The sequence below is a fragment of the Cercospora kikuchii genome (assembly GCF_019650295.1).
Source record: "Cercospora kikuchii DNA, contig_00004, whole genome shotgun sequence".
Taxonomy (NCBI): domain Eukaryota; kingdom Fungi; phylum Ascomycota; class Dothideomycetes; order Mycosphaerellales; family Mycosphaerellaceae; genus Cercospora; species Cercospora kikuchii.
This window is the reverse complement of record NW_025408585.1, coordinates 2,992,254-3,006,066: the sequence shown is the minus strand read 5'-3', so window position 1 is coordinate 3,006,066 and position 13,813 is coordinate 2,992,254. Positions and strand designations below refer to the sequence as shown.

The 13,813-nt window shown below is 51.3% G+C and overlaps 3 protein-coding genes across 3 annotated transcripts; 1 reads left to right on the top strand and 2 right to left on the bottom strand.

Moving 5' to 3' along the window:
- Positions 1–67: 67 nt before the first annotated feature.
- Positions 68–955, bottom strand: CKM354_000741000 (uncharacterized protein; the record flags this gene model as incomplete). Its single annotated transcript, XM_044802758.1, has 1 exon — positions 68–955. One exon carries the CDS (start codon positions 953–955, stop codon positions 68–70), a length of 888 nt encoding a protein of 295 aa, XP_044658693.1.
- A 4,167-nt stretch (positions 956–5,122) lies between these two features.
- Positions 5,123–9,892, bottom strand: CKM354_000740900 (uncharacterized protein; the record flags this gene model as incomplete). The annotated part of the gene is made up of 7 exons (XM_044802757.1): positions 5,123–5,372; positions 5,444–6,313; positions 6,371–6,631; positions 6,687–7,371; positions 7,421–7,855; positions 7,916–8,108; positions 8,246–9,892. The coding sequence occupies 7 exons, from the start codon at positions 9,890–9,892 to the stop codon at positions 5,123–5,125; spliced, it is 4,341 nt and encodes a 1,446-aa protein (XP_044658692.1).
- A 177-nt stretch (positions 9,893–10,069) lies between these two features.
- Positions 10,070–13,748, top strand: CKM354_000740800 (uncharacterized protein; the record flags this gene model as incomplete). Its single annotated transcript, XM_044802756.1, has 11 exons — positions 10,070–10,768; positions 10,815–11,425; positions 11,481–11,591; positions 11,643–11,698; positions 11,932–11,965; positions 12,013–12,197; positions 12,245–13,088; positions 13,139–13,324; positions 13,377–13,527; positions 13,579–13,677; positions 13,731–13,748. 11 exons carry the CDS (start codon positions 10,070–10,072, stop codon positions 13,746–13,748), a joined length of 2,994 nt encoding a protein of 997 aa, XP_044658691.1.
- Between the last annotated feature and the right edge of the window lie 65 nt (positions 13,749–13,813).

The following is a 13,813-nucleotide window of genomic DNA, read 5'->3' as shown; positions in this document are numbered from 1 at the left end:
GGGTTACGATTCGAGGATACTGTGAGACCTGTCTCTAATTTTGTGGTTGTCTAGCAGCCGAGCGCTCCTATCTGTATCTGAGCCAATCGTAGTAGAACATATAAACCCAAAACTCGTCATAATACGGCTGCACGACTTTCTCGAGCTCATAGCTCCACCACGGAGCCTCGAGACCGAAGAAGATGGGCGATTCAACATACTCCCACCACTCGGGATAGAATCCGGCAATCTCCCAATCAATAATCGTTACCCGAAAGATTCCGCTGCCATCGTCGGGGTTAGTGCCCAGCTTCGTGAGCATTATGTTCTTTGGCGCGAGATCTGCATGGGTCCAGACGGTACGGTGGTTGCGCAGGACTTTGCGTGCCATGTTACATATGATTTCGGTAGTGGGTATCCACTGCTCGCCGTCCTTCTTCGCGCGAGCACGCTTCATCAACGACTCGACAAAATCGTGGTAGGTGGCGAAGGGGCCAGAGTATTCGGCTTTGTCTTTGGGATTTTGGTCAGGGAACATCATGAATAGATTGTGGATGTAGGGTTTGTTCCCCACGGATCCAAGGTAGCCTGGGTCAGGTATATTTCTGTATTGAGTTACCTGCTCGTGAACGAGTCGGAGAACTTCTTTTTTGTCTATAGGGGAGAGGGTGGGAAATGCTTCCGCGAGGGTCTGGCCTTCAATATAGTCGGTCATTATATACGGCGTTTGCTCGCCGAAGCCGTCGTCGAGAGGAAGGTAGCCATGGCCGTAGCATTTGGGAACGGCAAGGTGAGGGTAACTCGCAAGAAACTCCAGGTTCCTTGCTTCGTGGAATGAGGTTCGTCCTCCGTATTTGACTGCATACTTTCCAATCCGCACCACTTTGCTGCTACCCTCTTTCTGCTCGTCTTCGAAGATGATATCCTTGCAGGCGAGTATCTCCTCGGGGCCAGGAATGCTCTGAGTGTCAGCCATGGTCGTGCCAGAGGAGTGTTGTCAGTGTAGGAGCTAGTGCCAAGTGGGTTGTCTCCCGTGTTCGTGAAGTAAGCGGGAGGAACTCGATCACCATTAGGACAGTCATCGCATTTATCGGTCCCAGCCGCGTGCTCCCACACAAAGGAATTGCCTACTATCGCACGTATTTTCTTTGTGTCGACATCAATGCCAACGCAAATTCCCAGAACGACCTCGATTCGCTGCATCCGGCCGGACGTGGGACAAAGACTAAGCCCATTGCCTACTTCCCAAGTCAGACGCACGGTTGCTGCGCTTCGGTAGTTCTGAGGTAGTTGCGTTGCTAGGTCCTTTTCGCGGAGTATTACACAGCTAGAGACAAGCACATGAGCGAAGCCACGCGTCTAACTTGTAAGGTAGCCCATTGGCCCTGTTGCGTGAAGAGTGTACCACTCGAGGACTCGTTCGTATGCCTATCTGCCGCTCCTGGCGAGCAAGGAAGTGGGTCGACAACGATTCCTGGAGGTAAAATTGTTGCTGAGGTTGGACGCCAGGTCATCGTATAGGTGAGGCTCAATATGTGGCGCCCTGCTTCGAGTATGGCATGAGTGTGAAGATGCTTGACTGTTATTGCGGTCACCTACAAGTATGCTTGTTTGTTTGTCTTTGCAAGTCCGAACTGCTCTTCGCGAATGGAGTTAGTCTAGCTCGTGCAGGTTGATCCTGGATAGTAAATTTGACTTTACCTGTGCCGCTCAAAACACATTCTCGCTTATCCATCTTAGGCATGAGCCAGCAGTGGCATTTATGTCTGGGCACTCGGGTCTATGTGCGAAGGACATCAGCCAAGACGCCGTCATCGTCGTGGCTGTACGGCGCATGCACCTCCAAACACATGAGTCTGCCCAACTTCTAGGACTCACTGGCTTGCACTGCATGATCAAGCATCATTCGTTCTACGGGGTTCCTATTCGACTGGACATGTCGGCCACAGATAGATGTACGTAGTCAGCAGTTCAAAACCAACGAAATCGCCAACTGACACATCGAATAGCATCGTGTCCCAACTCAACATCTGCAGACCCAGCAGCCGAGATTCGTCCAGCATGGCTGGATTAGATCACCACGCCTCTATGCGGCTTCAATTTACAAGTTGAAATTCCTCTTTCGAACCTCTCTAGTACGTATCAGCAGTTCTCAAGAAGCCCCGGTGGGATCGTTGAACATGATCTGATGAGATATTTTCAGGCTGCTGCGTTGAAAACACAATCCAAGAGTCGAATGGCTGTTGGATTTATTGTCAGCCTGCAACCAACCCATTCGCTGGTTGCATTAGCGACAGCACGAATTTGACAACGCCTCTTGCCATTGCGTGTAATAATCCGTTCATCTCTGAGGCTGCCTCAGGCCAGGCGTACGACATGGATGCCGTTCATGGCCTTGGACTGCTGTTATTGTGTTGTGGGTGGTAGTGTCATGCGCAAAGTGCAAGATTGATAGTGAATTCAGGACGAGATGCTCGTCGCTTAATGCTCCAGTGCGGCATATGATTGAGGTTTCGTGGATGATGTGAAGTCAGAGCAGAATGGGCTCGGGCCCCGAGACAGGCGGAGCAGGGGCACGGCAGGGGTGACATGGGTGACTGAGGACCCAGGTCTCGGCGGGCTCGCGACATGTCTCCCAAGGGACCCAACCCCCGAACTCACTTTTCTAAAGAATTTGCAAATCTCGACAACGTCCGATAGCGGCGAGGCATGTAGTAGCTCAAAAGAGAGCTCTCCACGCGACGAGCCGCTTGGTGTATATTTCAGGCTGGCAATCACTGCGGCGGCGGTGATGCAGAGGTGTGTGTTCGTGTCGGCACGAAACTGAAGCGTCATTGGCTCGTCGTCAAGACAGCAATTTTTCTCGAAAATGGGCCATTTGACCCAGTGCTGCGGAGAAGATATACTACTTATGGAAGGCCCTATCATTGACGTTTGATGATGTGAAGTCAGCGCAGAGTGGGCTCGGAAATCGAGACAGGCAGGGGTGACTGATGACCGAGGTGTCGTGACGGCTCCGCGACATGTCTCCCGACCTCCGGACTCGCTTTGCAAAGAATCTGCAATATCTCGACGAGTAACGATAGTAGCGAGGCATGTAGCAGCTCAAAAGAAAGCCCTCTACGCGACGAGTCGCTTGGTGCGTATTTCAGGCTGGCAATCGCCGCGGCGGCGGCCATGCAGAGGTGTGCGTTTCTGTCGGCACAAAAACTGAAGCTTCATTGGCTCGTAGTCAAGACACTCGAATGTTCTCAATTCTGTATATCTGCCAAGTGCTGCGGAGAAGATATTCTACTTATAGAAGGCCCAAGCTGTCGCGATGCGGTCTTCGCTGCAGGAACACTCTTCTCTCACAGCCTCTCAGCATCACATTAGAACTTACAGTCCACGAACATCGTATTACAGCCAACACCGCGTAGCCTTGCCTACTACCATTCCATGTGCTAAAAGCGCAAGGCCAGAAGCAAGGCTGGCAGAGCTTGACATGCTGCATGCTTGTAATATTTATGTTGCGTCAGATGTTCAGTGCCGGTCAACCGTTGTCGATAAAATTGGTGAAGATTGAATCGCGCTAATGACATGTGGTGAGGACGGATTTACTTGTTACAGACCACGCGCAGGTTGGTCCAATGCGAATGGGCAAGCGGAGAGTACGTACGTACCAGAGGTTTGCCATCAATTTTACACGAAGCGGAAGAGAATGTCCGCAGTAAGTTAAAGGATGACCAGGGACAGCCTCAGAAGAAGCTGTGCTTTGCCGATGAACCAATCAAAATCGGCTTGCCAAGATGTGACTTCCGAACTTTGGACACATGTACGCACGACAGTCGAACATGGAAGGACTGTAGACAAAGTACTTTCCTGGCAGAGAGCTAATACCTCCTTCCAGTCCGGGTTATCCTCCTTGCCATGCTTTTCTCGATCTTGTTCGAACAAACTCATCCAACTCACACGATTCGTGGACCGGCAAGGCTGACCTCCGGCACTATAAGCACAGGATAGAACCGGGCAACATGGGCACGTCGGAACCTATGCGCCCCGGCTGTTCGTATACTGACTGTGTGGTGGCAAACGTGACTTGAGGACGGTTCATCCACATCACGGAGTGCCACGGGCGCAATGTCGTTTTGGCGAACTACTCAGCCTGTTACTTCCGTAGCTCTCCGGCTACAGGCAGGTCTTGGTTTGTCTGCGCCGACGCCGTAGCGAAGATACTTGCACCACGCCATGAGATGGTGCCTGCCAGTCGCGCCGCACAAGAGCTCGCGTCCGGCATCCTAGTTGGCGATTTGGGAATGTCACAAGCCTGTCGCATCTTCAAGCCACTGTGTCCCATGATAGACACAGTTCAGACATTGCGGTCTACCTGAGCCAGATGGCGGAAGGGGTGGACCTGATGTTTTGGGACTGAAAACACCTGGATTGTTCTGCTCTATCAAATGCGGCATACACATCTTGACCGGGCCGATTGTATATACCAAAGCAGATACTTTCTACCGCAGCTGGCACTACTGAGCACAACGAGGGAGTAGGCACCGAGAACTGGCCCTACTCTAATAACGAACCAATAAGAACGCCCACCGAGGGGGGACCAAGTCATGTAAGCATGCTAAGCTCAGACACACATTTGATCGATCTACGAGTCCTCGGCACGGGATTACTGTACACACGACACTGTGGCACACTGCCCATTGCGTGCATGCACGGCCAACAGTCGACCGACAAAGGCTCGCGAACATAATCACACGCCACGCGACACATGGACAGCTCAGGTGAAGTCTAGAGTAATTTAACAACATATAACAATTGACATTGTGTGGACACGTGAGCCAAAACGAAACACAAAAAGATCTACGGCTGCATTCGCAGTCCGCGCATAAACGCTAAGTTACTGCACATGTAACAATGATATCTGTGCACCGCGCATCGATTATGCGTGAAGCTTAGAGGAAAGGCGTCACTCCATCCGAGCCGGTCAATTCGGTCTATGGCCGCTCGGCGAACGAAAGCAGATACCTCTCGCAAGTTCAGTAACAAGTCGGAAGTCAGCACCTCGGTGGTTGCATCTTCTTCTTGGCAGTGTTCAAGCGTTGTTGCATCTTTAAAGTAGTCGCAGCTAACTCTTCCAACTATGATCCGTTGGCTACTTGAAAACGAACTTCTCTCTTCGGTGCCTCGCTTCATGCCTAAGGCGGTCATGCTGTCTCCTGAAGTTATTGCCGCAGACGGAACACTTGAATGGTTTCTCGTCCGTGTGAGTGCGGAGATGTGATCGAAGATTGGAAGGGCGAGTGAAGATCTTAGGACACATGGAGCACTGCAAGTTCGGGGCGGTCTTCGCCCGCTTCTCGTGTGTAGCTCCACGCTCAAGATAGGGTTCCACATCTTCAGCTCTTTCCTGCATTGAGCCCCAGTCCGCGTTGTGTGAGTATGTTCGTGCGAGTTGGGCGCAGGCTGGGCCAACTGAAATCTATCCGACGGTTCCTCAACCGAAGCAAGACGAGGATCCAGCACAATTTCTGATACAGATTCGGAGGGACTGGACCGACTTGAAGGACCCTCGTGTGGAGCTCCCACATGATCTGGAATATCGGTTTGCTCGTTTGGGAGTCTTTCCTCTGTCACAACTCTACCATGTTTCTTTCTCACGTGACGCGAGAGTTCTCTGGCAGCAGGAAAGCCAATGGTGGCATACATGCAGGAGAAGTATGGGCAGAAGTGCGAGCGTTCATGCTTGTCCACATGCGCTTTTCGTTCTTCAGCTTGACTGAAACCTTCAGAGAACCATTTGCAGTATATTCGCGGACATTTGAACACATTAGGCCCGTAGTGGTTCTCCAGATCTTCGTGCGAAGTCATGCTTTCCAGAGCGGCGCGGACGAGCATTAGTGTTTCAAACAGGTCCAACGTCTCAACACTGCTTAGGTTCGCCGAGTTGGTTGTCATTAGGAAGTGCATGGCCGACATTGTCTGCTCCACCTTATCACAGATCCCCAAGGTTGAGATATTGTCGCACAACTCCTCGATCTTCTTGGTCGGTTTCGCGCGTTTCCGTGGTTTCTTCCAGTGATGCTCAAAGAATGTTTCAAGTACTTGTACTAGCGCCCTGGGCAGGCCTTGCCCTTGGTCCGTGTCAATTGCATTTTCGAGATGCGTAATCCAGCAAGCCATAGTGTAGTCCAGAAAACCATATGTGCCTGCTTTCGCATAGTCGTACAGCTGTCTTTCGGTACACTGCGCGGAGAACGCTGGCAGAGTGAAGTAGTTGAGACAGAGCTCGGTCATCTTGCAGTGCTCGAGGTCCAGGTCCACGTACCCCTGATTGAGTATGTACCTTGCACAAGCCGATCAGCAACGCTCCCAGTGGCTTCCGGAACAGGTTACATCTTACTGTTTAGCACTATGATGAACGAAGTCTACGTCTCCGTTTGGCCGCTCATCCAACAAAGCACCACATATCCGTTTCAAGCTCACCCTGAATTGACGGTTTTCCAGATCCACGACTCCAAGCTCACTGTCGATTGAAACCGCAACTTGGATCTCGCGCCACTTGAGAGGCCTTATGGCGCAAGCCACCCAGGAAAACAATCGCTGAGCATTGCGGCTGAGCGGCAGCTTTGCATGTGTGACTCTTGTGAGCACACGCGCATATCTGGTGAGGATTCAGTCCCGGTATCTCGAAGGAAATCCAGCCTCGCAATACTTACATATCATTGAGTTCAACTGGGAAGCTCCTTAATTCGGCGAATAGGTCTGCCTGATTCACCTGCTCGTGGAAATTTTCCATGGCAACGTGCGCGAACAGAAACATGCTTTGCGCGCGAGATGCGGTCTCGGTCACGAGATAGTGGGTTTCCTGCCAGTTCAAATTGAACTTGGATTGAATCCTGTCGCCCCATGACTTGCAAAGCGCGCCGATGTCAGCGTTGTGCAGTTCTCCGCCTATACGAATGGCAGGTAAGCTCGCAAATAGCGATCGCGTTGATGCATCATCTTGGCTGAACATAATGCAGCGACAAGAATTCGGTCCAGATCTCGATTCCTCGCTATGTCTGATCCAAAAGTCGGCGATGTGTTTCTGCTCCTTTTCTGGGCATTCATCGATACCATCAATCACGACGCACACGTTGTCCGTAGCATTCAGACAAGCCTTCAGAGCCTCCTTAGCCAGCTTCGTAGTCCGAAGAACATTCTCTCCTCGTTTTGCTGCCATCTCAAACAGATAGTGCAGTAGTGTATCATCTTGTTGCGAGAGTTGATGAAGCAAAGAACGAGCCATTGCCAAGAAAGTATTCTTCTCCAAGTTGTCATGCTTAAAGTAAAAGAAGATGACTGTCGCAGGTGAGCCGGAGGAACATTCATCTACCACGAGAGAAGCTAGGACGGATTTTCCTGCGTGTCGTTAGCAGCACATCGACATAATGCTCGCTTCCGAGCCTACCTGCACCCGGGATAGCATTAACCCAAAGTAAAGGGGCCTCATCCGCTTCCACGTCATTCCATCTGCGGTAGCGTGAATCATCCAGCAGCCATCTCCCACTCCCTGGGCAACACTCTCGCACAGATCGACCATGATCTTGGTCTGACGTGAAGTCTGGAGCGGAAAGCCAGTTGATCACGTGCCCGCGGCGCCTAATGGCCTCATCCGAACTTAGTTGCTTGAAATGTTCCTCAGCCTGCAAGCCCGTTTGGCTAGTCTGCATAAGTAATTGTGCCAGTTGCGTATTGGTATGCGTGATATGACGTCGAGATTCATCCAGCTCAATGGACTGGGCGCGGTCTTGGAGGAGCGACTTGTATTCTCCCAGAGTAGTAATGAGCGCGCTCAGCTGCCTCTCAAGATGCTTCCAAGTGGCAGCGAAGAGCTGTTGCCAAGCTGAATCGAGTCAATAACAGAACACTAGTATTGGTACATCGCGGTATTTGCCTCACTCACCAGGCTTCTTGAAATAATGCAATGCCAACCTGTGAAAGCCGAACAACCCGTGGAAGAGCAACGCCACAAGGTCGCGTTGCTCAGAGTCGTTGCCTGACAAAGTTTTCACGTGGTTCGAGGCAGGCATACTTTGTCCAAGTCTTTGGTACAAACTCAATAGAGCGTCAAACGCATCGAGCGATGTGTGGGTAACCTAATCAATGTTAGACACGAGTTTCGTGGCCAGTGAAGCAAGCCTAAATCATTGACCAACCTCCATCAGAAACCTGGCGGACGCCTTATCCAGGTTAGTCAAATCCTGCGGCAATTCAGACACTGCGTTACACATACCCATATGTACGCGACGAGGTTTCGCACGTCAAGATAAAGGTCAGCAAGTTCCTCGTATGTGCTCGCTGTTTGCAGAAATATACGCAATCTGCTCATGTCACGCATGAGCCCCATTGTCCGTTGGTTCTTCTGTATTACAGCTAGTGATAATTCGAAGGTCTTTCTGTCAGTCATCGCATATTCCAGTATCTCTGCACCAGACAATTCATTCTTGAAAGATTGGAAGACCTGATCGAGTAGTCGCTGGCCATTGCCGATCTCGATGTCGTCGGCATGGCTGTGTCTCGGCTCTAGCGGTGGTTCGGGACCTTCCTCGGCTGCTTTGTTGTATTCGTATTCATGTTGGTCAGTAGTGGCAGCGCTTGAAACATTGTTGGATTCCATCATGTAGGATCGTGCGACTTGCGTAGCACTCGACAGTTCACTTTCGATATCCAAGCCACGGAGAGAAAGCATGGAGCAAAGGATCTCACAGAAGCGTCGGCCTTCGTGGTTCTGGTCTCCATTCGACGCGGCAGTGCCATTCGACTTCCATCGAGAGACAAGGCATGTAGCGGCTGCCTGAGTTAACAATGCGCGTAAAGTGCACTTGTAGTTGGGTTTCATCATCGAACGACCTTCTTCATCGAGTAATCCAACAAGAGCATAGACTTTGTCTCTGCGATCACGACACTGCTGGTGCTGGAACGCTATCAGTGCCTCGAAGAATGGCAACCCTGAAGAACCAGAGAAGGCATCAGTATCCTGCGAATTCCTTGCCAACCATTTGACGCGATTGTGGGCGAGTCTGACAGCCCATTGCCAACCGTCGCGGATCTGACCTTCTTGAGCGCTCTGTTCGGAGTAGTGCCTGGGCTTTGCGATTTTCCAGCTGTCCCACCAGCCGGTGTCCTCGGCGTCACTGAGGAATTGCTGAGAGCGTGGCAATGACACCAGACCAACAATGGCGGCAAAGTCGAACAAGAAATTTCCGCACCGAATTTCGACCACCTCGCTGAGCAGCAGCTCTTGCACAATCCAAAGTCTCCTCCAGTAAGCCCTGGAACAGAGAAAACTGAGCCCGACAAGTGAAGCTGATTGCCAGCATCCATGACGGAGGTCAGCATCTGCTAATTGGTCGCGCAAAGACTCGAGATTTTCTTCCTGCTCATCTGGGCAAAGTCCTAGCCACACGACAGTCCTAGACGCGTTGCGGTACACATCTGACATCACTTCAACCTGACAACCTCGCTCTTCCAAATCCAACTGGTTCAGACATATGGCGTCGATGCAGATTGGTGTGCGAAGGCCCGCGATCTTATCTGTTTGAAGGAAGTTCGAGAGGTTTGTGCGTACTGCAAATGGTTGACTGTCAACATTGATCTCTCGCACGTCTTGCTCTGTTCGAGCTTCGCCCCAGCAGTATGAAAGTGCAATATACTCAGTGGTTGGCAACTTTGAGACATCACAGATTTCCAGAGAGGCGTCTGTGAGTACCCGAGTATGGTCGCTGCTTCTGCCCCCGAGCCGCAATAGTCGGACCTGTACCTTTGAGTCTATCCATGGGTGACGAAAGGCACGGTTGTGGTGGTGATCTACATCGTTATCTGCTGTGTCATTGAAGCCGCTCAAGGCATGCTCAGGGGAGCTCTGTGAGTCTTCGGCCATAGTTGACGGGACGTGAGAAGTGCATCGCTGGCAACGCGAGTGGAAATGAGAGACCAAGGCTGGGTGCGGCCTCAGGGCGCAGCCTCAGCCGCCAGCCTTGTCGCGGCGCCCTCCTGCTGGGCAATGCGCGCCGGCGGTCCTTGCCAGAAACATGTTCACATCTGGCGCGGTGCCAATATGCATTCAGAAAGTGAGAGTCCCGCACAATTCATGGAGGACAGTGAAGGAGACGAGGAACAAGGCAGAAGTGATGGGTACCCGGCCAAGCGGCAGCGGCTCGTGGACTTGCCGCGCAAGGCCTGCTCTCTTTCGACAACACCTTCAACGCCGAAACATCAGACTGGTCTTACTGCACTGCCCAGTGTTGAGAAGATACAGGCATACTCTTCGACATGTCACATCATGCCGTCAGAGCCAAACGGCGACCACGCCGACGTGATTTTCGAGACTGCAGAGCGTCGCGCTATCGAGACTGGCCACCTTGAGCCCGCCGATGCATCTGGCGAAACACACGAGCGAAGTAGATTTGACACGGCTCTTCAGATTCCCCGGGATAATGTCTTGACGCAGCATGCCACGCCTGCACAGGAGCAAGAATTTCAGAACCACGCTCGCCTTGCTAGAAGTGTTGCGAGGGATGCTCAAAGCAGTATTCGGCCTCGAGGCGCATGGTCCAGCCAGGCTCAGCAGAGTTCAGCGTCTACGTCCGTCAGTAAGAGTCAGGACTTGTTGATTCACGCAGACACGTTGGAAGTTATCGACACTGAATTACCTGGGTCGGGAAGAGATACGAGCGCTCGGCTACCGCATGTTGAATCAGCGGCGGCCGGCCCGACAGCGACCGCAGGACGATCTGATCTTGTCTGCTTCGGAATGGTAATCATGTTCTCCGTCAGAATTTCATGGGCTAATGCTGATATAGATACCCCATGCTGCCTGTGATACGCTGTATATCTCCACACATGTCACTACAGAGGACGCCTCTGCGAGTGGCCCGGCGACAACGTATTTACGATTCAATCTCACGGTGAGAGACGGCAGGTTATTTGTCGGCACTCCATCTGGTCGAGAAGTGGCACATCTGAGCACTCGACTCACAAGGGCGTTATTAGAGATCATGAACCTGAACGGCGTAGGATGCGAGGTATTCGTGGAAGGGGGTCAGTTGACTTCATTTCTGGACGCAGCAGCAAGAACCAGAAACTCAAAATTTCTATACGTGGACATCCATATTCTTGGTCCTATAGAATCGTCTCAGCGGGTAGGAGTGTCTCTCTCCTTGAACGGGCTATATCTCCAAGATCCCCGGGTAACCTGCGATACGAGAGAATATTTCAATCCACAAGTGTTGGATCTGCAGGTTTCCCAGCCGGATATAATGCTTCACGAGCTGTTCATGGAGATGACCACAAAGCGACGCAAAGCAGAACAGGGCAGCGCCTGGAACACCGCGCTGGATGATATGTCACAGCATGCGCTTAATGCCAACGCGGTAGACGTCGATGTTGCGATCGTTACCACGCCCATTCTGCCGCAAGACTGACCCTCCTGTATTAGACGACGTGGTCGCTGACATGTATCTCAACAGGCACCAGAAAGAAGCCCTTGACTTCATGCGTCAGCGAGAGATCGGCGGAGAAAATTTGAATTGTAGCATGCGATTCTGGATTCACGATAGAACCGAGAATGACCGTGCAGTGTGAGTACTGTTCATGGACAAAGTATGAAATAGTTGCTCACTTACCAATAGATATCGCCACAAGATCACGGCCGACGAAAGGTTCCAGCAGCAGCTCGAACCACAAGGTGGCATCCTTGCCGATGAGATGGGCTTAGGAAAGACGCTGACTGCAATATCACTTGTTGTCAGCTCCCTTGGAAGAGGCAACCATTTTGCGAATCAATCTTCGGCGCAAACTGCCTCACAACTACCGGCTTCGTGCTTGCGTAGCAGGGCGACACTAGTGGCAGTGCCTTCCGTCCCCACGTCCAAAGCCTGCCTGTGTACCATTCTTGAAAATTTGCTGACATTCACACAGAGCTGATGGACTCCTGGCTCGCGCAACTTCAGCAGTATGTCGCTTATGGCATAGTCGACTGCCGTTACTGATGGTAGGCAGACACACTGGATCTGGCAAGCTCAAAGTATCAAGATACCATGGACACGAAAGAGCACGCCTTGCCGATGACCTGGTCGACAACGACATTGTCATCACAACTTATGGAACGATCGCGAAAGAGTACATCAAACCGCGTCGACGGGTTCTATACCACATGTGCTTTTTCAGGATTATTCTTGATGAAGGTTTGCCATGTTACCAACTGCGCTGGGGTTATGCTAAATGCTCACAGCACACATCATTCGCACACGACGGACCAAGCTTTTCGCTGCCGTTGTGGAACTGGAGGCAGCACATCACTGGTGTCTTACAGGTACGCCTATTTCGAATAAGATCGATGATCTGTATTCGCTTTTGCACTTTTGCCGAGTCCCGTTGCTTGGAAACGATCTGATATTTCGTCAACACGTCACGGTCCCGTCCGGAAAATCAGTCCAGCGCGGTGGCAACATCCTGAGAGAGACACTGAAGCCTATTTGCCTGCGGCGAAATATAGGCATCATTGGGCTTGCTCGACCAGAAGCCATTGAGAAAGAAGTCATATTTTCGCCGGCCGAAGAAAAGCATTATCATCAAATATTTGAGACAGGTAGAGGAGCCATCGATGCAGCTGTGAGCGGACACACAGGCAAATCCACGCGGATAATCATGCTCAAAATCCTGCTCGAGCTTCGTATCTTCTGCAGCCAAGGCACTTTTAGACAGAATGGCTTCCTGGCCGATGGCCAGCCTCTGGACTCCGACGAGCTTTTCACATTACTGGAAGAGAGCGAAGATGCTTACTGTGCTTCGTGCAATTCGAAAATCACTGGCATCAATCAGGATGATGACGATGGCGACTCCGGCGTGCTCGGAGATTGTTCTCATATGCTTTGCATGACATGCCATAACAGCCGAGCTTCAATCGGACCGCCGAAAGAATGCCCCATCTGCAAGCGGACGTTCGAAGTACAACTTGTCAACCCGAGCAGCGATACACCAAATACACCAAGTGCCGTGAAGAAGCACTGTAGCAAGTTGAACGCACTAATGCAAGACTTGCAGTCGTCACAGAATGCTCAAGCGTTAGAGAAAAGGTATATTGATTTTCCACCATGTCATTTCTGATGCTGATGTCTCGATCAAGCGTCGTGTTCTCGTATTGGAGAAAGACCATCGACCTCGCAGCAGATATCTGCTCTCAAAACGGCATACGAGCTGTAGTCGTTCATGGCAAGACTCTGCAGGCTGATCGCACCAAGATACTGGAGCAATTTGCAGAAGATCCGACAATATCTGCCTTGCTCATGACGATTGGTACTGGTGGCCTGGGGTGAGCTCCGCAACTTTGATTCAATGAATGCAGCATTTCTAACCTCGCTCAGCCTCACCATCAACGTCGCATCACGAGTTCATATACTGGAGCCGCAGTGGAATCCCTCCGTTGAGGAGCAAGCCATCGGCCGTGTGGTCCGTCTAGGTCAGGAAAAGCCCATTACGGTAATTAGGTACATTGTCAATGAAAGTATTGAGCGTGTAAGTAGCGAGTAGAACCATGTGAACATTTCGATACTGACTGGCTGGCAGCAAATTCAGGGTTATCAGAAGCGTAAGAAAGCACTCGCTGCAAGTGGATTCGGCCACCACAGTGACAACACGTCGACCGAGGAGACTGTACGCTTGAATGTGAGTCTGATTTTTGGAAACTTTGTACCGCACTCAGCTGACACCTTCTCAAGGCGGCATACATTGCTTAGCCTTATATGCTGTTATTCAACATGATATGAACATTCTCTACTAGAACTTCCCATTCACAGCTAAC